The 22,762-nt window shown below is 46.9% G+C and overlaps 2 protein-coding genes across 7 annotated transcripts in view; one reads left to right on the forward strand and one right to left on the reverse strand.

Annotated features, from left to right (window-relative positions):
• The window catches only part of LMCD1 (LIM and cysteine rich domains 1), a 38,792-nt gene extending 26,265 nt beyond the window's left edge, over positions 1 to 12,527 (forward strand). For all 6 annotated transcript variants that reach the window (XM_061354253.1, XM_061354247.1, XM_061354250.1 and 3 more), the window contains 3 exons: positions 4,462 to 4,797; positions 9,842 to 10,057; positions 10,509 to 12,527. In XM_061354253.1, coding sequence (XP_061210237.1) covers positions 4,462 to 4,797; positions 9,842 to 10,057; positions 10,509 to 10,667 — 711 coding nt within the window. In that variant the 3' untranslated portion in view covers positions 10,668 to 12,527. The remainder of the gene's footprint in view (positions 1 to 4,461; positions 4,798 to 9,841; positions 10,058 to 10,508) is intronic.
• Positions 1 to 22,762, reverse strand: part of FAM107A (family with sequence similarity 107 member A) — a 320,254-nt gene that overhangs the window by 24,317 nt on the left and 273,175 nt on the right. The window lies entirely within an intron of this gene.

The raw sequence follows: 22,762 nt of genomic DNA on the forward strand, positions 1-22,762 counted from the left end.
CAGAAATGGGCTTTAATGATGATAGCAAGATAATGGTTGTCTTTAAAATAGAAGATTTTTTTTTTCTTTGCTTGATGAGGTAGTTATAATTAAAATCTTGGACTTAAAATAGACCTGGCATCTCAAGCTTATTAACCAGGAGTGCAACTACTGCTCACTTGTGCTGCTGTAAATCAGAGAATGGCCCTAAGTCCCCCCCAAGAATGCAGCCTTGTTTCCTGTTGAATGCTGTATCACCTCAGCCCTGGACAACTGTCTGTAGGATCGCTGAAAGAGCCAAAACAGCATGCTGACAGCAATCAGCTCATGGCTTAACTGCTTTGTAATGCTGTTCCCTTTAATTTCAGCTCAGATCTGCTGGGCAAGCAGAGGAGAGGGAGGGGAGATTGAACTTCTTGTGGTGGTGGGCAGTTGGCTGGTTGTTCCTCAGAGCTCTCCATGTCCTGCTCCCAGAAGAGCATCACTTTAGTAGGAAACATCCTCCTGCAGCAGCCCAGGCTGACTGAGCAGAGCACTGGGCTTGGAGCCCCTGTGCCCAGGGACTCTCCACTAGCAGCCTGTCACTATTCCCAGCAGACTCATGGATCTTCCTTCGCTGTGGAGCAGGAACATGGAAACTCATGGTGCCAAGGCGTGATAGCTTGGAGGAAAGTGAAGCTTGAGCTCTGTGGCTGAGAGCATCCTGCCCACAGCTCCTGCCAGCATGGGCATGAACTCTCCCTGTTGCTGCTTCCTGAGGAGCCTCTCCCACATCCAGCACTGAGTTGGGATCTGTTTCCTTACAGATAAACATAGTCTGGTCCAAATAAAAGAAAACATTTGTGTTCAGGTTCTGTAAAGAGAACCCAGGGTACGAAAGTGAGATGGGGCGTGTGGCCCTGTGCTCTGAGCTTGATCTGAAAACAAGCCCCCCTCCCCAGCTTCCATCCAGGCAAGTAATATTGCTGTGTGGGAAGGAATGGGCGTGTGTTTTGGTGTATGGAAGTGTTAGCCAGCAGAGCACTTCTTGAGGGGAAAGCATTTAACTGACTTCTAACTGTACTGTGGTACTAAAACCATTATATATTACACTGTCATTAGTGGACAGCTTTTGCTCTTCCAATTAAATAGTTTAAAGCTGCTGGAAATTGCAACCAGATTTTTTTAAAGAATTGAAACAAATGTGAAATTGAAGCTTCAGGCCCAAGAGGCAGACTTGATTCTTCTTAACTCACTTGCCCTCACCCCCCTTGGAAAGGCTGACTACCGTTGGCATGGAATCTGTATTGAGAATGCGGCTGGGACCTGTGGTGCTAATTGGAGCAGACCACTGGGTTTCAATGAGGGATCGAGACCCCCATGCAGCTGACTCCCTGGCTGTTTAATTGTAGTGCTGCTGCTCTTGGCCTCCTTCTCTTCCCTCTGGTAGGAGCTTGCCTAGCAGGAATGTTTGTTTAACCAGTGTTTGCCTTCCGCAAGTCCCGGGAGGAATCAAGGAGGTCATGAGGGATAGGGAGAACAATGATGGCACTCTTCCCATCCAGCCTGATCGTTCAGCCTGCTGCCCAGCCTGGGATTTATCAGAAGCCCGGGTTTCACAGCTCTGAGCTGGCTGCAGCGCTGTGCTGCCACCTCCTTGGGGCAGGGTCACTTCCTTACTGCGAAGGATGCCCAAACTCTGCAGTTCCTGGGCTATTTGCTTCTTCTATGGGCCTGAACCCCGACCATAACCCCTTGTGGGTGCATGTTCGGGGTGATCACTGTCCAGTGGGGGCACTGGGAAGCCTGGCAGCTCCGCCACCCACTGGGGCAAACTCCCCCCCCATGAATGCTGATAAAGGCGCAGCTTAGAGGGTACATGCTTCATGAAAGGTTTTGAACTCCTCATATTGCCTGAATGGGCTAGAAGGTATCTTAGTTCAAGTAAACAACATCCAGGAGGTTTGTAGATGAATTTTGGTCTGAAGATCAACTCGACAAGCTTTCAGGAGCAATGCGGGATGTCAGCTATTCTCAGGGTAGCTTGAAAGGGATTTGGGCCAAAAAGCTTTTAGTGCATAACTGACTTGCTCCAGTGGCTTCCTTCTGAAGGCATGTTGGAAACTTGGGATTGTTTTTAATATCGTTGTCTTGAAGTGGACAGTCCAATAATAGAAGGAAGTTCAGAGTGTGCTTCCATTAAGCCATGCCTGGAGAAGCTATGAAGTAGATATTCAGGGTCCTTGGGGAAAGTGAAAAGAACAGATCATAAAATACCTGATGTTCAGTAGTTAATTTTGAGGAAGAGCATTTTAGATTTTCACTGTTATCTGCACTAAGGCAATACAGTAAAGCATTTCACCATAGTAGTACATGGTAGCAGCAGAAGAAACAACTTTTCCTCATCCTGCTTTCCCTGAGGTATTCTGTGGATGTTTTATGACATCGGAAATTATAACCTTAAGCATTCTGTTGATCAGTGAGTGAAATCCTACCATGTTTCTGGGCAGATATTGGACCCTGCCACTGAGCACTCCAGCTGTACTTATAAGAGAGGCTTAAGACTTTGCTTTTCTCTCTTGCTTTCAGCACAGATGTTTTGTACTGGCAGTGGAGAGTCTGGTGTTAGAGTGGAACGAGGTGCTTCACATGCATGTGCTGTGCTGGCATGGTGCTTTCTCACAGTGCTGGTAGAAGTGTTCATTAATCTTGGCACGTTTGTAGTGAATTAAGAATTTCTTCCATTAAGATCCTACTGTGCTAATGCTGTGCTAGTGCTCTTGCTGCAGCTGCACCAAGCCAGTGCAGACTGTGCAGCATTTGCTGTCCTGAGGTTGTGTTGTACAGCGTAGAAGCTTTGGTTGTTTTTCTTTCCAGTTGTTGGATAATACCAGCAATATCCTTATTTTGTAGGGCAGTGCCTGTGTGAGGCCTGGGAGGAGATGTCGGGAATTCTTTTTTCTTGCTTCTGTAGTTCCTATTAGGATTTCTCACTTCTGTGAAATCCATCTGTGCACCAAATCACTTCTACAGCATCCTGTAGCTCTCTAACCAGCTATTCCCAAGCAGCACCTTCTCCCATGTGCTTCCTTCTCTCCTGGAAAAACTCCTGGATATCAACCCTGCCATTGCACAGAGGCATGCTATACTGAGTGTTGATGTGTAACATATTGTGCAGCAATGTTAACATGCAGACTAAGAAATAGGGAAGAAGCCCTGCCTCCATTAAATAATTCATCTATTGCTGCTGTGAATCTTCAGGCAGAAATCTTGCCCTGCAATGATTCTATATGGCTGAAAGTAGCTGAGTTGGAAGCTGAAGTTCTTACAGATGTGATGAGCTGTCTGGTGCTGTGCAGATGTTTCTGTATTTAAAGACCCAACTGGCCTGGTCCAGGCACAGTAAACAGTTAATCACTTCTCTATGGTTTCTAAAATTCAGATTTCAAATGCTGACCAAGTCAGAAACAAATCTAATGCAGATGGATGCTGGTCTTTAAAGCAGAATGGCAGAGTGCCAACTGGCTGCCCCATAGCTCTTCACACTACAATAGGAAAAATGCCTTGAGTGGGAACCTCCCTTCCTGTCGGTACCAGGCCAGCAGAAGTTAACTGTACAGACCCCTCTGTCCTGCAAGAGCTAGTTCAGTGTGGGACAGACTTCTTGCAAGATTACGTTTTAATCTGCTTTTAAGACAGTAGCTAGTAGCCAGTTGAGTAGGAGGCTTTATTTTTGATGGCTTCCTGGCTTTTACTTTCCATGTTGCAGGGCACCAGTGACCAAACACCTTCCTTTTACTACAGAATCAATAGCTGTGCAGCATTGGCAGCTCTGTGTTACATACAGACTCAGCTGCTGACTGCTTTTTCCCTGTATTAAGATTCAGGTTTTAATTGATAAAAGGAACACTTTTACTGTAAACTATGCTGCATGCAACCCATGAAGGCTATGGGGTGTCCTGATGCAGGCTCTGACCTGCTCCTTGGAGCTCTCCCTGTCCTGGCACAAAGCAGTAGGAAGCTGCCTGGTCTTGGGTTTTGATATTTATAGATTTCTGGTCTTTTCAGCAGCCCAGGATAGTGGCATTTGAGGGATGGCGTGTTGGGATCTGGGTGTAAAACTGAGTCTTCAATGCTTTCCTGGGGAGTTCTGGGGGTTTTCTTTGGCTTAAAAAGCCGCACACAACCCAAAACTCCCAAAACAACCAAAAAATGAAGAAAAACTCCAAACAAATCCAAACCCCACCCAACCTGTTTTCTGAGGATGAAGTGATTGGTACTTATTTTACATGTAACCTGGCTACTACTTGCATCTGAGTAAGTTTAGCCTTTCATTCCTGAAATGTTAGAAAAACACAAAGGGAGAAAGGAAGGACCATGTTTTGTGCCACTGCCCCATAATGTGAGCAGAGCATCTGTTTGCAAAGCACTATGGATGTGATGAGCGCTTGCGCTTCCCTGTCAAAGGCAGCTCAGTAACTGTTGGTGCTCTCTCCATCCCAGGCCATGCAGTACCTGGAGTTGATCCCGAAGGAGATGCAGCCGGTGGCAGGAACAGAGGGGGCCTACTACCGTCGTCGGCAGCTGATGAGACAGCTCCCGCTGTATGACCAGGACCCGTCCCACTGCCGCGGCCTCGCTGAGGGCGAGCTGAAGCTGATGGAAGACTTTGTGAAGAAGTACAAAGCCGAAGCGCTGGGCGTTGGGGAGGTGGCTCTGCCGGGCCAGGGCGGCACAGGGAAGGAGGAGGGGAAGCAGCAGGATAAGAGCATTGCAGCCAGCAAACCCTCTGAGTCCACCAACGGGGCCCTGGAGAACGTGCCTGCAGGAGGGCAGTATGTGAGTGCTGTGGTCTGTGGCGGTGGGATGGGCTGGATGGGGTGTCCCGGCTCTGCTTGGAGCTTGGGGAGCTTTCAGGGAACAGCTTTGGTCTCAACTAGAGGTGGGTAAAGATTGCATCAGGACGTCTGTTCCTTGTTCACAATACTGCTCCTTGGGCTGCTGCAGTGCTTTTTCAAACAACTGAAACAGTGCTGCAATGCTCAGTTCCGTCATGGTGTGCTTTTGTAGAGCACTATGAAACAGCCTAGTGGGACTTGTGTGCTCCTGCCAGTCCTGCCTGTCTGTATAACCGGGGTGAAGAGAGGTGGTTATAATCTCCTCTTCATCACCCTCCCTCCACAGCAAAAGCTGTGCTGAATCACCAGGGTAAGTAAACCCTCTGCTAGATGCACAAGCTGTGATTTTGGCTTTGGATTCTTGGCAGCTCTGAAAGATTGGGCATGACACTGCCCTGGGTGTTTGTGAGTCAATAAGGTACTCAGGGCATTTCACTGGGAGCCAGTGAGTGTTTCCAGCTAGGCATCCAGACCAGAGCAAGTGGAAAGACTGCAAGTGACAGGAGGTGGTGGCGAGCTCTAATTAATGCAGAGCTGTGAACATGGAGATAGTGCTTCCAGGGCTGTAATCGCTTGGGGGAGCTTTGAACAGATGTCCCTGGGCATAAAAATACATTTCCACAGGGAAATGATTGAGATTCCTAACACCCTTTCAGATTTATATTCTCCCAGCGCTGTCTAGAGTGGCCATTGTGGTTGCTGAACAAATGCTTATCATAAAATATGGTGAGTGAAAATATATCAAACTGATCCTTGTGAGGGTGACTTGCAGCAGAGGTTTTAAAGCTGTGAAAGACAAATGGTGTCTGAGGGTTTATAAGGCAAGATTGTTCTTGCCATTGCTGCACTGAGATTGTAACATGTTCAGAGCAGTTTTCATTTTCATTCCATATTGGGTAATGTATCCCCTCTGCTGTGGCCTTTTCTGCTAACATGCATCTGACTTTCAGAGCCCACTGATACAGTAAACGTTTTTCACCACTGCAACAAAATACTGAATCAGGCAAAAAAAATTCATCTAAAAAATAGCCAAGAAAGAAAGGTTTCTATTAAACATTTATTAATAAAAGTTAACTTAGCACTGCAGGTTTACTTAGACTGCAAGTTTGTCCTTCCAAAATTACATAGCTGTGATGTTGTTCTCCTTAAAGCACCATTTTTCACAAGGCGCTAGCTGAAAAATCAAACCACTTCAAAAGCAGTTGTAGAAGATCCACTTGGACCAATGCACTGTGCAGCTCAGTTTACAGTAGCCCCATGGAGTGCTGTGGTTTCTTGCTGTGCTAAGACAGGACTCCTGTTTCCCCCTCTAAGAAACCAGTGCCCATGCTGATTTGATCTCCTGTGTGGGAATTAGTGCTGCTGATCTGATAGGAATGGACTGTGTCCCAAGATCTGAAATGTGCGGAACTCCCAGAAGGTCTACTGGCTTTCATGAAACTGCAGTGGAAAGCCCTGACATAAAAAAAAATGAGATAGCACTTTACTTTGCAATGTGTGTGAGGCTGAAAGTAGATGTGAGCGAAATGAGCTAGATGAAGGCTGAGAATAGATGTGAAGGGACTGAGAAATGAAGTGCACAAAGCCAGTGATACTGGAGGTTTTAGTGTTCTTGCTGTATTCAGGGTTGAAACGTACATCAGCACACTCCAAAACAAAAACACTACCTTTGCTCTAGAAGAGAATGAACCCAGAAAGCACAAAGCTGCACCAGGAAATAAGCTGGAATTTCCTTGGGTGTTTGTGTGGTCCCTGTGCTAAGGTTGTTAAACCTCTTATTGCACGCTCAGGCCAGCTGTGTTGAAATTGGTGTGCAAAGGAAAACATACAGGGCCAATGTAAATCACCATGAGAGAGGCATCTGAGCTCAAACAGCTTTTTGAACTCATCTTGGCTGCAGAGAAGGGGCCCCATCACTGCAATAAGTCTGTCCTAGGAGCTGAGTGTTCTCCACTAAGCATAAAATCATCTTTAACCCCCTCAGAACTGGAAAGCCTTCTGGTATTATGAGCAACAGTGCTGGAATCACAGCACCTGAATCAGTTGATCAAATCTGAAGCAGTTGATCAGAATTAGCCATTGTCCCAAAAACTTGAGGTTACCAATGTAGGGAGTGTTCTGGGGAAGCCTTGTGGCATCTGGGGCACTCATTCTGTGGGAGCTGTGATTGCAAAGTAGCTGCTAGTGGAGAGGGTGAGTTTGGAAAAGCTCAGGAGAAAGGGACACTTTCTTGGCCAACACCTCTGGTTACTCTGCTAATAAAGTCTTCACTCTTCTCCTTACATGATGGAGATGTAAAATAAGTACCAAGCTGTAATGCCATCTTAAATTTGAAGAGCCACTTTATTTAGTGTAGATGGCAGAGTGGTTGGAAGTTATATGATGCTTAGGAAAAGCCCTGTGGATAACTGCCATAGAAAGAAACAGCAAAATAAGTTGTTTTGCTAACAGTTCTTGTTGGCAAGAAACTTGAGCTCAGAGTTGGAAAGCTGCTCGTGTTTGTTCTCACTGTTAGATCTTGCAAGATAAGCAGGGCTGGGATGGTGGCTCTGGTTTCTTCACACTGTCACCCCCTAAAGGCAGCTGCAGGGTTGGGCTCTGCTGCCCTAACTCACCCAAATCTGGTGCTCTGGGGAGGTATCAGGCATGTAAGGAAAAATATGGCCTCAGTCCCATACAATAGGTGCAGAATCCACTGGTGCCCATCTGCCCCCACTGCCATCGAGGCTGGTGTACCAGTAGTGATCCACATTGAGCGTGGCAGCTTCATGTACTTATTTCCTTGTTCATACAGACCAGAAATAGCATGGGTTCTGGGCCACTGAGCTTACTCCTTCCTTGGCATGGGTCTTGGGAGTACTTAGAAATGCGTCTGAAGCCCTTTGCAGTAGAAGGAGTGGTGTAAGCAGACATATCCCCTTTCAGACTTGTGGACAAGCCAAGCCAGGAAACATTTTGTCTCTCTTCTATTGCTGCCTTCACTAGTCATACTGGATTTCCTGGTAAAATAGGAGATGCCCGTCAGTGTGGTGGAACCACTCCAAGGACTGCGGGGCAGCTAATGAAAATCCAGACTGAACCAAGGAGGAGGCAGTAATGAGGAGTGCTAGAAATAATAGTAACAAAACGAAGAAAAGCCACTTGGTGGGTGTAGATAGGCCTGTAGCCTTCTGCTGTGTAAAGGGCAAAATGAGTTTAAGAAAACTCCCTAGATGCAAAGAATGGTCTCTTTGGCAGTCAGGCTGTGAACCAGCAAAAGGGTGGATGTGGTGGTGAACTTGCTTCTGGTTTGACGTATGTATAGCTCACAGAGAACTCGCATTCCCTCTGTGCCCCACAGAGGCTGTTTCTGCTGCAGCTTTACTGGGGTTGTATCAGGGAGGATCACAGAGGGGTGAGTTTCTCAGTCTGTTGTGGCATCAGGGTGGTGTTCCTCAGGTTGTGAACCACAGCTGCCCTGTGCAATGTCCCGCTCTTCTCTTCCTGCCCCATCCCTGATGTTCTCCTTCAGCTCAGGAAGTTTTATTTACCTTCTGGTGAGAAATGTTGGGTTTGTGTCTCTTTTACCCACCTTTTAGAAGCTTGTTGGCTTAAATCAGTATTTGTGAGCAAATCCATCATCTGAATACAAGGAAACTCTCAACCCCGTGCTGCCTGGAGCATGCTGGAGGGGCGCCAAGGCCATGCAAACAGTCTGGTTGGGCACAGCAGCTGAAACCACAACACATGCGACACGCAAGCTGCTTCACACTGCATCTTGGGTTAATAAAAGCCTTCAGCAGACTGCTAGTAGAAGTCTGGCCTTGCAGCTGAGGGCTCTGCTGGAAGAGGCTCCAGCCGCTACTTAAGAGTGTTTTGTTTAGGGAGTGACAAAGCACAGGCTCCAAGTTGTTATCCTGACCTGGACTATCCAGACTTAAATGCGAATTTAAATAACAGCTCATCAGTTGTCAGCCTCCGAGAGGAGAGATTTAAAGCTTGCTCTAAGCTAATCATAGGATCACTCTGCAGGCACAGATAAAGAGTAAGCCCGGTTGGCCTTGTCTGTAATGTGCATAAATGTTAATTAATCTTCAGATTAGCCAAGTCTAATAATTGGGCTGTTATAAATTGAAAGTACTGTGCTGAAAATGACATCTGTCTTATGCATAGATATATATACTAAAATGTAGTGAGAAAAGAACCAAGTCTCTAATCTCTATGCAAAATAACATCTTTGCTGTGCTGCACTTTGGCACTACAGGATGTTCTAACTCTGGGAGCCTTGGCATTTTGGTGATTTTGGTTTTAGCTTGGGAGGAGGGTCCCAAAGGCCAGACACTTAACTGATGGTGGGCAGTGCTATTCCTACCTGCCTGGATCTGGCTGTGGACTAAAAGTAAACAGTATTCCAGGGGAAGATTAGCCAATATATATATTTATAATGCCTTCTAATTATTGAACATCTTGATGCTCTGTCCAGGCATCGCACTGGTCCAAATGTTTGCACAGGATGTGAAGTGTGGTAGGCTGAGAGGTGTTGGTTCTGTTGGCTGTGGGTGCCCTGTGATGCTGTGTGTTGTTTAAGTCCTGCTGCACAATTGAGATGTTTTCTCAGCACTTTTCTTGAGCTGCAACCATTGCTTTCTCTTCAGTTTAGCATTTCCTTGTCCTTCCACCTCGCTGCACTGTTTCTATAGCCTCATTTCAGGCTGGTGATACAGCTGTGAAGTCGGGCTTTGGTACCCTCAAGATTTGCTTCACAGAACAAGAGCTCAAATGAAAGCAACCAAAGTCTCACAACTTAGCAGTCCTGGAATTAAACGTTTTATTTCCAGTGTCCTCCTTGGTGCTCTGGGATGTTGAGCAGGGACACCGCAGGTCCTCCAGGCTATGTAGAAGCAGGAAGCATTGAGGATGCGCTTAGAGAGGGTGGTGTTGTGCTTTGCTAACTGTGCTCTTAACCAGCTGCGTGGTCCACGCTCACTCCACTGTCTCTGTTGCAGCGCTGCGAGACCTGCAAGCAGGCCGTGCCCGAGGACTGCCCGGTGGTGTATGCCGACAGGGCGGGCTACTCCCGGCAGTGGCACCCCACATGCTTCGTGTGCTGCCGGTGCTCCGAGCCCCTTGTCGACCTCATCTACTTCTGGAAGAGCGGGGCCGCCTGGTGCGGGCGCCACTACTGCGAGAGCCTCCGGCCGCGCTGCGCTGGCTGCGATGAGGTAGGGACCGGCTGCTCCCTGACCCTGTTGGGGTCTTGGTGCAGGCTAATTCAGGGCTGCTGAACCTGCCTGCCTACTCGTGCCTCCTGAGATGCCCTCTGGGAGTGGTATCCTTCCGATGCTGGTCACTGGGCTGCGGTGGAGCTGGAGGTGTCTAAAGAAAATGGGGCAAAACAGAGTAATATTGATGATAGTCTCAGCTGGCGATGCTGTATCTATCTCAGAGCAACAATCAAGCTCTAGCTGTATTTAAAATCTGATGGTTTTATAGTGCTTAATTGCAGCCCATGACTCATTGCTGAGGAGTTCCTATGTCTTTTAATTACCCCTTCCAAAGCACAGCTCCAGGGCTGACTATTTGGTGGGATACATGGGGTGGGCTCTCTCTGTTACTGCCATGCTCCAGCTTGGTGAAACAGTGGAAATAAGCAATTGTCTGTCTGCCCTGTAGATCATCTTCTCGGAAGACTACCAGCAGGCAGAAGGCATGGCCTGGCACAAGAAGCACTTTGCCTGCCTGGAGTGCGAGACGCTGCTGAGTGGCAAACCCTTCACTCTGGACAACACCAGCCTCCTGTGCACAACCTGCAGCAAAAGCAAACACCTCTGAGCAGGGAGCAGCCTGGGGCAAAGCAGGGTCCCCGAGGTCCCAGAACTGGGGTTATTTGACAAGTACATGAGAAGGGAAAGGTTAAAATACAATTAAGAGCCTGGCTATTCGCTTGCAAGCAACTAAGTGCCCCCTTGCATCCAATACAGCTTGCAGGAGATTATTTCCTTGGGGAAGAAGCAAGAGAAACTCATGTGCCTGTGGATGGGAGGTACATGGTGTATCTGACTAGGAGTGACTGAAAGGAGGTTTTGTGTTGTGCTGTTCTTTTTATAAAGTCTTTCCAAGCTTCTTATGACTATGATCTTGCAATAGGCTTTTGGAAATAACACTTCTCAAGAGTCACTTTTGGCATACTAAACCTATGGCCACAGTCAAAACCAAGGGTTATTCATATTTTTGGAAATCCATACTGGAAGCTTAGACTAACAGGCTGCTGACAGCTGTACTAAACCCATGGGTTTGGAGAATTTGATTAACCCAGGTGATTACTTTCTGAAAGCAAATGATATAAAACTGCAGCAACATGTAGCTGTGGCTTTCTCCTCCTTAGTGTACAGTAATGCATAAATAACAAGTTAGCACACAGGGAGACTGGTTTAACCCTGGAGAGATGGGAAGGGTGCAGCTCTGCCCCAGGATGCTGACTGCTCATTGCTTGTAAGCTTTAGTCCTGAAATGGGAATGCAAAACCAGGCTCCCCAGCCTCTTGCCTGCCTCCAACCGCTGTTACTGCAGGCAAGTGTGTTTCCACAGAGCAGCATTGTGTTCTGCTGCAGTGCTGGACATTGTTAAGCATTTAAAGTGTGGGCCTTTATTTTGGCTGGGTTTGACCAGGTATGTTATAGAAAGCAGCTTTTCAGCCTAAGCTGTCTGGGGGGTTGTGCCTGAAATGCTGCAGTGCCAGGATTTTCCTGTAATGCCAATGACCCCCTCCAAACACCAGGGAACTGTAATTTCCACTTGGAGCTGGGACCACCCTTGACCTGGGCTCTGCCCTGCTCCTTGTCCTCAAGCTCTCCCATCCCTAGGGAAGACCCCTGTGACCTCCTGCATCTGATAGGGGTGACACTATCCCAGGATCTGGCACTGAGTCTCTGCCATTAGTATTTGTTCCCTACAGCAAGCAATGCTTCTGGTAGTCACTGAAAATCTCAGCTAGTCCAGGCTGGCAAATGTCTGTGCTCGGTCTTTTTTCCTGTATTAAATGTACATTATTTGCCAGAGAACTGGAATGTTTTGCAGAGGTGAATGTGCAAGGAGCTCACAGTCACTGGGTTTTCTTTCTGCTACAGAAAATGCTGGTTTCTCTTTAAAGCATGCTCCATGCTGTGGATGTTTGCTTGCTTATGGTAAAATAACTTGCAAATGAGAGTTGAGGGGAACTGCGCATGCTGCAGGGTTGAGCTGCATTTGAGCTGTGGGCCATGTTGCGCCTCTCTGCCATGTGTGTTGGGGGTATAAAGACATATCTGCATGTAGGGCACAGTGCTGCTTAAGCCTTGCTCAGCTCTATGCTGCTGTGTGGTTGATATTCCTGGAAATGCTGGGGTATTTAAAGGGGGTAAATGAAATGGAATAGAAACATCCTGAGGTGGCAGCCGCAGCAGTAGCTGTGGGGTAATGGATGTGTGTTGCAGTGTGTCATGATGCCTATGATCTTGGGGTCCTTTGTCCATCTCGGGTTAGTGGATGGTATGTGCTGAGTGCCAGGGTTGGATGCTTCAAGTCAAGAGAGGATGTATGGACCTCAAACAATGCTAGGAATAATAAAGCTCCCTTGGATCAGCCTTGGGTACAGGCTCTTTGGTTGTAAGTAAAGTGGGAATGAAAAATAAAGCCCAGTGCTTATTATCTTTATTGCCTCTTCATTTTTTTTCCAAAGGAAATGATTTTACATCTTTGTAAATATTTTTTTTTAAAGACAGTTTCTAAACCCTGTGATGTTGAAGCAGCCAAAAGTGCATACACTCAGTGTAAGCAGTGATAGGAATAGTGTGAATCACCAATGAAAGGCCAGGCATTAACATCCAAACAGCATTCCCTGATGAAAAGTCAGTGTCCATTTACAACACAGCTGGTTACCTCTTAAGGTGATCACCTACAAGGTAGGTGCGTGGCCATTGCATAAGTGTCTGCAAGGAAATTAAATAGAAAAAATAAAATCAACAAACCATCAAGTCTGTCGATGTGAGACACTATTACCTAAACTGCTGCCATCACAGCATGCTGCCGTCTTCTCACTGGGTGGTGTGGGTTTGTTTTGCCTCGGCTGGCTGCATAGGCCTTGCAGGGTCTGTGATAGAATGAGCCCCTTCCACTGCAGCCAGGGTTACAATAGAGACTCAAAGGGAGGAGGTGGAGAAGAGGTGGCTCTTGTTTTCTGTGCTGAAGAAGAATGTGCATGGTGGGAGCTTGGGTAAAGGTCAGAGCAGAGGCATGGGGAGAGAATGTGAGTTTGGGGAGAGCGCTGGCACCCCAGTGCAGCAGCAGGGCAGGAGGCATTGGTCCGGGGTTGTGAGGGCAGGGCTGGGTCATTCCACCACCCTCCCTGCAGTGGGATGGTCTCTGAATGAGAGAGGTCAAGCCCACCTTACGTACAAGTATTGATCTCAATCATATTATCTTGGTTAGGTTTATCTTGCTGCACTGTGACCACAGTCTGCATACAGTAGCATCAAGTTCTTGCACAGTCCATCTCCATGAACACAATCTTTGATCATTAATACCTTTATTTGGCTACTTGGAAAGAAGATGCAAGTATGGGCATCAAAACCCAAAGCTCTGGATTTTGATTTTGTCATCTATAAATTGGAAATCTTGTGTGAAGTCCCTGTTTCAGCATACACGTGCTTGCTTCAGGCTTTTTGGACTGCTGGCATCCACTCAAACCTTTCAGGTATTTCTGCAGCTTGTAAAACATTGCTAGAAAAATCACTGCAATTACACAGCTTAACAAAATCCTGGACCTCTCAAGTGTTAGGAGCAAAAGCTTGAAATTAATGCATCTAATAGCTCAAGATAGATGTATGTGATTCTTCAGTTTTGCTATTAAAATTGAAACTCAGTGTAACCATGAGAAGATATTTGTGCCAAGTGGAGACATTGCATTGTGTTTTGCTATGGGTTATCATCTAGAGCAAAGGATGCTGCTGCAGCTGCTTTCTGTAGGTTATGAGCTCTGGTTTTCAAGATAGATAGTTACATTTACAGAGCCTTGCTGGCCTGGCTAATACAGAGCCATCAGTGAGCATATTGGGGTCTGTCCTGAAAATTAATAAAACCAGAGCAGTTTCACAGGGTTACTACGTACAATAGGATGACTAAGGGCAAAGACTGTGTTGTGTGACTGTCTGAAACGCATCTTGTGCCACAGCTGTGCCCAGACATGGATGCTGCTCCCTTCAAATGCTGCTGCATGGCACAAAGGATGGTAAAAAGCACTGGCGTTTGCAGGCCAGAGCAGTCCATAAAAGCTGAACTGTTGAGCTGAGCATCTCACATGGGGGGTTTTAATATCCATTGAATACTTTCATGAAAGCATAAGAATAAATTGTCCAATGGTCAATTTATCATCATGTATTTTGGTAACTAATGCCAGTATTTTAACCTGTGAATCTGCAAAGGACAAACATTTATTTCCTCCAGTCGATGGCCAAAGATGGTGAGTGCAAAGACTTTGTGCCTCCTACACAAACATTTAGCTCCAATTTAAACTCAAATGTTCTGTATAATTGTTCTCCTAAATAAGACTTGCAATACACGAACCCATTCCTGAAACTTCGATTAAACTGTTCCTGGGTATGAAAGTCTCCCAGGTCTCGCTTTGCTTCCCTTCCCAGTCTCAGGGCAGCAGCTCAGGAGCTGCAGTGGGGCAAGGGAGGAAGGTCTGAGGTGCTGCTGCTTATCACAGGCCAGAGCACACTGTCATCCCTATGGCTGAGACTCTGTTGGTAAAAAGGGCTGTGGCAGAACCAAAGAAGGAGACTGTAACAGCAGCACAGGGGTGTACGGAGGGATGCAGTTAACATGAAGTCACAGCCTAGGAGGCAGCCCTGCCTGCAGAAACGTGCATTTACTGTCAAGGAGCTGGCTGCAGGTTTCCTGGGGAAGCTTCCTGATCGACTTTGCAAAACATGTGGATGCTTGTTCCTGTTGGGATAAAATTAACTCATTGCCCAGTGCTGTTACTTATTTGAGGTTAATGATTTAACCCACTTAGGGAGTGCAATTACCTCCAGTATTTCCTTGCAATGGTCTGAGAGGGGAAGCACTTTGAAAACAAACTCTTTAGTGCAGGAGAAATGAGTATTGGCATGCAGCAGCTCTGGGGGAGCAGTGGCTGTGCCAGAGCCCTGGCCCAGAACTCACAGTCTGGCACATACTGGCAGCCAGGGGATGAGCCTCAGGTCCCATCTGGGGTACAAAAGGTTGTGCCGAGCCCAGGGGGTCCTTCTCTTGCTCCCCGCAACTGCAGACCCAACCAGGAGCACAGGGTGGGTGGGAGGGAGGGTAGAACCCGCCAGCAGAGAGAAAATAACCACTGACTGGGTGGAAACCACATTTCAGCTGGAGTTTTGCAAGCTGAAGCTTTTCAAAGCTGAACTGATCTGAATCTGCAAATATTTGCAGTGCTGTCTCATTTGTGGTCTTTTTTTTCTAAGAAATATTTGAGGAAGAAGAAGGGACTGTCTGTTTGTGATTTGGGAGGATTTCAGCAGTGTAAAGGCAGAGGCTGTTTAAGTACAGCATCTCCTTCAGGTCACCTTTGTTCTCACAGGTTTCCCACTGTCTACCTTCCCTGCCAGACCATGCATTTGCTAGCACCAGAGGAGGAACTGGACCTCATTCAGGGGGCTCCCTGGGCACTGTCCCGGAGCCTTCACTGGGCTGCATCAAAAGGAGCATGACCAGCAGGTCGAAGGAGGTGACCCTGCCCCTTTACTCTGCTCTTGTGAGACCTCACCTGGAGTATTGTGTGCAGTGCTGGTGTCCTCAACATAAAAAGGACATGGAACTGTTGGAACAACCCCAGAGGAGGACCACGAGGATGATCAGGGACTGGGCACCTCCCGTATGAAGATCGGCTGAGAAAGTTGGGGCTGTTCAGCCTGGAGAAGAGAAGGCTGCGTGGAGACCTCATAGCAGCCTTCCAGTATCTGAAGGGGGCCTATAGGGATGCTGGGGAGGGACTCTTCATTAGGGACTGTAGTGACAGCACAAGAGGTAATGGGTTAAAACTTAAACAGGGGAAGTTTAGATTGGATATAAGGAGGAAATTCTTTCCTGTTAGGGTGGTGAGGCACTGGAATGGGCTGCCCAGGGCGGCTGTGAATGCTCCATCCCTGGCTGTGTTCAAGACCAGGTTAGACAAAGCCTTGGGTGAGACGGTTTAGTGCAAGGTGTCCCTGCCCATGAACCTTTCCAACCCTAACTATTCTATGATGCTAAGGTGGGGAGAAAGACAAGAAGTGAGCAGTCAATGGAGCAATACCTTTATCCACCTCAGCAAAGGCTCAAAGGAAGGGAGCCCTTTGCTTCAGTGAATGCTGGATTCTGGTTTGTATTTGCAATATCTGGACTAAGACAATAAAACTTGAAATAAAATTTCTCAGCTTAGATGAGTAAGAGAAAATTTGCTATTCCTGAGACTGGAGGGCAGCATCTTACCTTCAAGGCTAGATGTCACCCAACCTACCAGTACTGAGGAAATGGTTAGCATACTGCAGCAAGGCTTGCTCCCACCACTGCTTTATATAGGCTTCCCTAGGCAGGGTCAAAGGAAGGCATTTAACAAGTTCCCCTCAAGGGTTTATGGAAAACACCTTGATGCTGTGATTTATTTATGAGCCCTAAACTGGTGAAAGGGGAGTTCTGTTGTTAGGAGTGAGTGGTGACAGGGTGAGAGCTGGGTGCTGCAGGGCACAGATAGTATGCAGACTTGGGGCCAAGTCTGCACACCTAGGCTTCTAGGACTGTGCAGAAAAGGTAGGAAAACCATTAAAAGAGGGGAAGAAATATGCTTTTCTAATCTCTTCCTGCAGTGCACAGCTTTGGATGTGTGAGCAGTTCTGCACTGCATGACTCTTCCTCTCCACTTGGAAAAGGCTGCTGTGCTCTGGCCCAACAGTTGAAAATTTAGATTGACAGTGACTGGGCGGTTTCAGATCATTCCAGGCAAGAAAAGCTAAGCAGTGTTCTCCTTCACAAGGTACTTCAAGAAAGAAACTTGTTTGCTTGGGTATTTCTCCAATGAACAGACTTGGTGCTGACTTGTTGGAATCAATGAGATTGTTATTTACTTTGATAGTAACACCTATGGAAAGGTTGTTGATCTTGAGTATAATTCAATAAGAATCTGATACTTGGGTGGAGGACAACTGACTTAAACAGAAACTTTTAAACACTTTTATTTGAATTAATTAAATTGAATTCTTAAATTAATTGAATTGAATTCTTAAAGGAACGTAATTTCAGATACCTGTTGATAAAACTCAAAATTCAGTGGCTTCAGGTGAGAAAAACATAAACCACAGGCAAAGTGAGGTGACTATATAAACACTACAATAAAACTTGCTTAAAAGCCTCAGAGAGAAAAACTAAGAGGTGAAAAAACAAGTCCTCATGAAGTGCTGGTGTGTTTCAGTGGAAACGCTCTTCCACAGGCTTGCAACAGCTGCTGCTTTAGGACCAAGCTAAATAAAGTTCATATGGCTAAGTGTTATTCTAGAAAAAGTGAGGTTAATTATGCCTACATAAATCTCATTTGAGCTTTTATTTACATTTTAACTAGACTTCTTCACCCAAAGCACCAAATAAGTAAACATCTCCGCAATGAGGTTTTTATGTGTTGTTGCCCTATTTCAAGAGTTGATGCAGGCAAGGATCTCCAGCAACCCCATGGCACAGTGCTCATCAGATGGTGCTTATCCCATCCTGCCTTGCACATCTGCTGGAACACCTGACCTATGACTTTGCGTATCCATATACTGTGTTGTATTGCTAATAAAGGAAAACTGAAAGGAACAAGGGTGCAAAATGCCTTCTGAACAAATCATGCTGAATAGTGTTCAGATAACCACTTGTGCTTGTTTAAGAAACTTCCATGTGTCAGCTCAAAGTGTCCTGCAGACAGGGAACCCCACTGAGCAGGGAAGTACAGCACACCCAGCTGTGGTTGCTGATGTGAGGCTGAGCTGTGGCCTTGCTAACATATTTCATTGCTCCGCTTGCTTGACAAGGATAATTCTCCCATTGCTTTTCTACAGCCTTTGCTAGAAATTGTCCCAGTGAATCACCTGGGTACCCCCTGCCCATCCCTCGCTGCTAGGCTCAAACCAAGTAGCCTGTGTTGGAGAGAGCTGTGGGAAGGAGGCCGTGGGGTGGCAAGGGGCAAAACATCCACATGGCGAGTCCAGGTCTGCAGGTCCCAAACACAACAGGCATGCTCGGTCCCCTGGAGTTCCAACTGCCCATTCTTTAGCTCCATCTACCATCCAGAGGGGGAAAAGGGATTTTCCATGAGCAGTTTCTGTCCTGATGCACCTTAGCTGGCAAGATACAACAGTTCTGGGGTAAGAAAGCATATTTTGCACCTGTGAATCACCTAGCATACTGCCCACTTCCAGGCTGCGCTAAGCTGCATACATTAGTTAAGATGCCCATGGTGGCAAGGGCTACAGCACCTCACCACTGGCGTGAGAAGGTGCTGTGCACAGCTGTGTTATTGTTGAGCCAGATGTTTCATTATGAGCTTAACAAATTCCTTCGGAGTCCCGCGACAGTGCTGAAGCATGGAAACTGTCAAAGAGAGACATTTTCTCTGCACATGAACTTTAAAAGCCAAATGAGACACAGGCCAACTTAAAGACCAGTGAATAAAGGTCCCTTTTATAAAAGAGACCTATTAATACTTGGCCAAGACCTTCCCTTGAGGCTGCCTAAATAAATTTCCTTAGATTGACAAGGCTTGAAAAACAACCCTTTTAGTGAAATGGGACTCAAAAGCCATTCAACTGGAAGGCACCAGCCTTCTGGTTTTACAGCTCAGAAAATAAAGGTAATCTTTTACTCAGAAAATAAAGGTAATCTTTCACATCCAGGGAAAACTTGTTGCAGCAATTCTTTTTTTCTGTTGACTTTACAGGGACTAAACAACCACATAATCTGGGAATCTCCAAATTAATAACAAATTGCCTTTAATTAACTACTCTTGATACATTGACTGTGTCTAATGTTGGGATGGACCTTCCTGTGGTTCAAAAGAGTGGAGTCATGCCAAGCAGCTTCAGCAGTGCTGCTGTGCTGGGGAAGAGGAGAGGTGCTGGCCTGCCTGGAATGGAGAACAGACAACAGAAAGGAATGGTGGTTCAAGGGGATCCCTCTGCGAACACCATCAGCCAGTTTATAAACAGTGTGAGTACAGTCGTTTCCTTGTGTCTGCACTAGAGCTGTGCTTTAATGGAGTTCCTTTGTGTTCCTGGGCTTCTCGATGACTAATGCATACTTATCCGAATTTATTGTCGAGTCTGTCATGCTCATCCCTCTACAGGTACACCACCATGGCTCCCCTGCTAATAAAAGAAGTTTTAAACCATATGATGAGAAACTCAAGGAAAAACAAGAAGGGGCAGGTTAGGATGGAAAAATGATAATTGCTCTAGCAAGCATTGCATTCCTATCAACCAGGCTTGCAAGCCCGGTGACAACAAACAGGGTTTGTTCAGTCTTAGCCAGGCACATGATACATGGCTGCCCCACACCCAGGGACATCACCTCCACAGCATCCCATGGGCACAGAGCCTTCTCTCCCCTGCACAGGGGGTGAGGTGATTCCCCATAATGGAGACCCAGCCATGAGGTCTAGGCTGCTCTCTAGTGTATTAGTGCATGGGAAGGGCTGTGCATGGCCCCATCCTGGCTGTGTGACCCCCAGCAGCACTGGGATGCTCTTCCTCCCCATGTCTCCCAGCAATGGGCAACATCCCAGCAGTCGGTAGCACGGGGACTCCATTTTTGGGTTGTGTTTTCCTCATGGAGCTGGGCTGTAGTCAGAAACTTTCTAAGAGCCAGTTTGTCTCTAACCATGCAAGGTGTCTGCGTGGCCTTAAATGGGCAAGATGTTGGAGTTACACCTTCCTTTTCTTGGTGGGGAGGAAGCTAAACCAAGCCCTTGACATGCTTCCTGCTGCCCTTGCACACGTGCTCATGCCACAAACCAAAATGAAACATTTTGTTCCTCAGCCTTTAATTCACCAGTGCTTCCTCCCAACCCAGAGGCCAGCAACCAGATGGGTGTTGTATGAGCTGGGCCACGGGACAGACAGAGCCATGCTGTTCTCGGGCTGCTTTTTCCATGGGTGTTTCCATGCCCCATGGTGCCAAACCGCACCTCCCGGGTGAGTGCCAGCAGCGAGCATGGGTGAGGGTGGAGGCAGCTCAGGAATGGGGAAAGGACCTGCAGCCTTGCAGCGGGTGGCTATGGGTAGCACAGGCACTTCCTGACTCCTTTCTGACTGCTGCCAGCACCTGCCAAGGAGACCAGGAGTATCAAGGAGGCGGGACGTGTATCTGACCTTTGGGTATGCAAACCAGTGACAGCCTTCAGTCATCCCCATTGCATGTCGGAGTATGTTCATAGTGAGCTACAAGAGACTGCCCTGCTTCTACATACCTGCTTATGTTTTAGATCTTCCAGAAAATGTATACTTTCCCACATTCCCACTTTACACACCATGAGTAAATCCAGATCTGCACTACTTGGTGACTTCAGTTTTCATCCTTTGAAGCAAAATGACGTTGCAGTTCAAAGTTTTGCTTTGGAGAGGAATTGCTTGCTTTCGGTAGCACCATCCTGTATAGTGCTGGCATCTACTACATAGCACATAGCACTCACCGGTCACCGGACCCAAAGAAGAATCTGCAAATAATGGAGAAAGGGAGACTTGTCAAAAAATGAGGAGACAGGCAGGAGAGCCTGGGTGTGCTGGAATACTAGAGCCTGGTGAGAAAAATAAGCCTTCCTGAGTAGTCTACCTAATCCAAACCAGCTCCAAGTTTTGTACCAAAGTTTAGTTGCCTGCCTGTGACCGAGTGTAAAGGCAAAAGCCTTTACATCCCGCTGAGTGCCTCCAGGGTCAGTCAGCAGCTCTTTGCATCTGATTTTTAAATGACAGAGTTTAATGATGACTACATGATAAACTCAAAACAAACATGACACAAGCAGGATCCTCAAGGCTGGTCAGCAAGCAGAGCTGTTGTGTTCACCTCCGGCTCTCTCAGGAGGAAAGGTCAGAGCATTCATCCCATGGGAACACTGCCTGTCAGCGTCTAACAGTCCCTCAGCCCAGGTTCATGCTTCCCCGCCCCTGTGGAGCTGCCAGTGCTCTTGGGCTATGAGAAAATCCTCCTCTTCCCTGCCCCAGGCTTAGACTCAGGCAAACAAGGGAGCTCAGCCTGATTTCACACTGCCATTATGAGGGCTAATACACCATGACTTCCACTCTGAGCTTTTTCTGTAGTGTACTAATGGGGGAAATGAAAGACTAAATTGCAAAGGTTAACAGTTGGTGGCTCTCCTTATCCTCTGTGCAAACGAACGCTGCGGAGGACCCATAATACCCCATGAATATTCAGGACACAGCTCCCACCCACCTCAGGCTCCTTCTCTATTTTTGAGAGAGGAAAAAACGGTATTTGCAGAGTTGCTTTCCTAATATTTTGGCTGATCAGCTTAATTGTTTTTCTCCACAGCCCTTAATCGTGTCTGTTCCTGAGCTATTACTCAGGCATTACTTCCACAGATATTCATGTGTATTTTGTTTAAATACCAAGTGCCAATGTCAAGCCCTAAGCCCTGTGCTGTTGGACTGGGAGGAAATCCAGGCAGTGTCTCGCAGGTTGGCAAGGGCTGGGACGCAGCCAGGGCATTAATCTAAACTAAGAAACACCGGCTGTATTTTAACACTGTCCAAATATTAACACTGCCCAAAGGATGTGGAGGTGTTACCGTGACATATCAGCATCCAGACCACCACCTTCCGTCACCAGATGTTAGATCTCTAAGGCACCTCTTTAAAAGCAGGGCTTGGCCATAAACTATACAAATGAGAAGACTTGAAGCAAGCAAGGAAGGAAAGCCCAGATGCCTTCACAAGATGATGTCTCTTTCTGAGAGTTTCCATTATGGCTCATCTAAAACCACTGCCTCATGGGTGTCCTCCAGCTCCAAGAGCTGATGAGCTTGTGCCTGGGGCTGAGGCAGAGCTCTTCCCTGGGTGCTACCTGACCAAACCACTGCCCTGGATCTCTGCCATGTGCACAGCTCTGGGGTGAGGCTTTGTTTCAATACATCATGTTGGGTTAAAGGAAAGGGACATCAAGACCTCTCCATCACTCTTTGCTATCCTGCTGCTACAGTGTAAGTTGGCCTGGGGAAAAGCCAACACTTGATAAAACTTGTCAAATCCCAGAAGCACTACAATAAAGAGGGAATAACCCACACCACAGGAAATAAGCCCCTGAGGAGAGGCCACCTCAAGGAGTTCCTGGTGGTTCTGGGAGCTGCCTTAGCTCCAACTGTTCTGCCCTCCTAAAAATGCCAGAGATGTGCTCATTGAGGCACACCAGCCAATAGAAAAACCCTGTGTTTTTTTTTTTTTTTTTAGTACAAACAGACTGAAAAAATTACAAATGCTCTATCCTTTAAGACTTTTTTTTTCCCAAAATGGACAAAAGTTGAACAAATCAAACCCCAGTGTTTACAGTTGAAAGCAACCAGCAAAGAAACTGCATCTTCTGCTTTGTTTAGGATATACAAGAATTTACATGACTGTCGGGCATGATATTTAAACCATAAAAGTTCAACATGCTTTCCACTAACCACAATAAATGCCACGTGGCCTACACATCAGCCAGGGACATGTTAATGGCACCAGCTCTCACCACACCACTCTCTCCTGTTCTCCAGTGTGCTGGGGCTGGCTGGGATGGAGCTAGTGCTCAGCTGTCTGCAGCCGTACCATACAGACACTGCCGTTTGCTGCTGGTTGGTGTCTGAAATGCGCAGCCCATAATACCATGACACAGATATTGAC

Source organism: Neopsephotus bourkii, unplaced genomic scaffold, assembly GCF_033783945.1.
Source record: "Neopsephotus bourkii isolate Nb327-2 ecotype Australia unplaced genomic scaffold, CSIRO-AGI_Nbou_v1 NB_719, whole genome shotgun sequence".
Classification (NCBI taxonomy): domain Eukaryota; kingdom Metazoa; phylum Chordata; class Aves; order Psittaciformes; family Psittacidae; genus Neopsephotus; species Neopsephotus bourkii.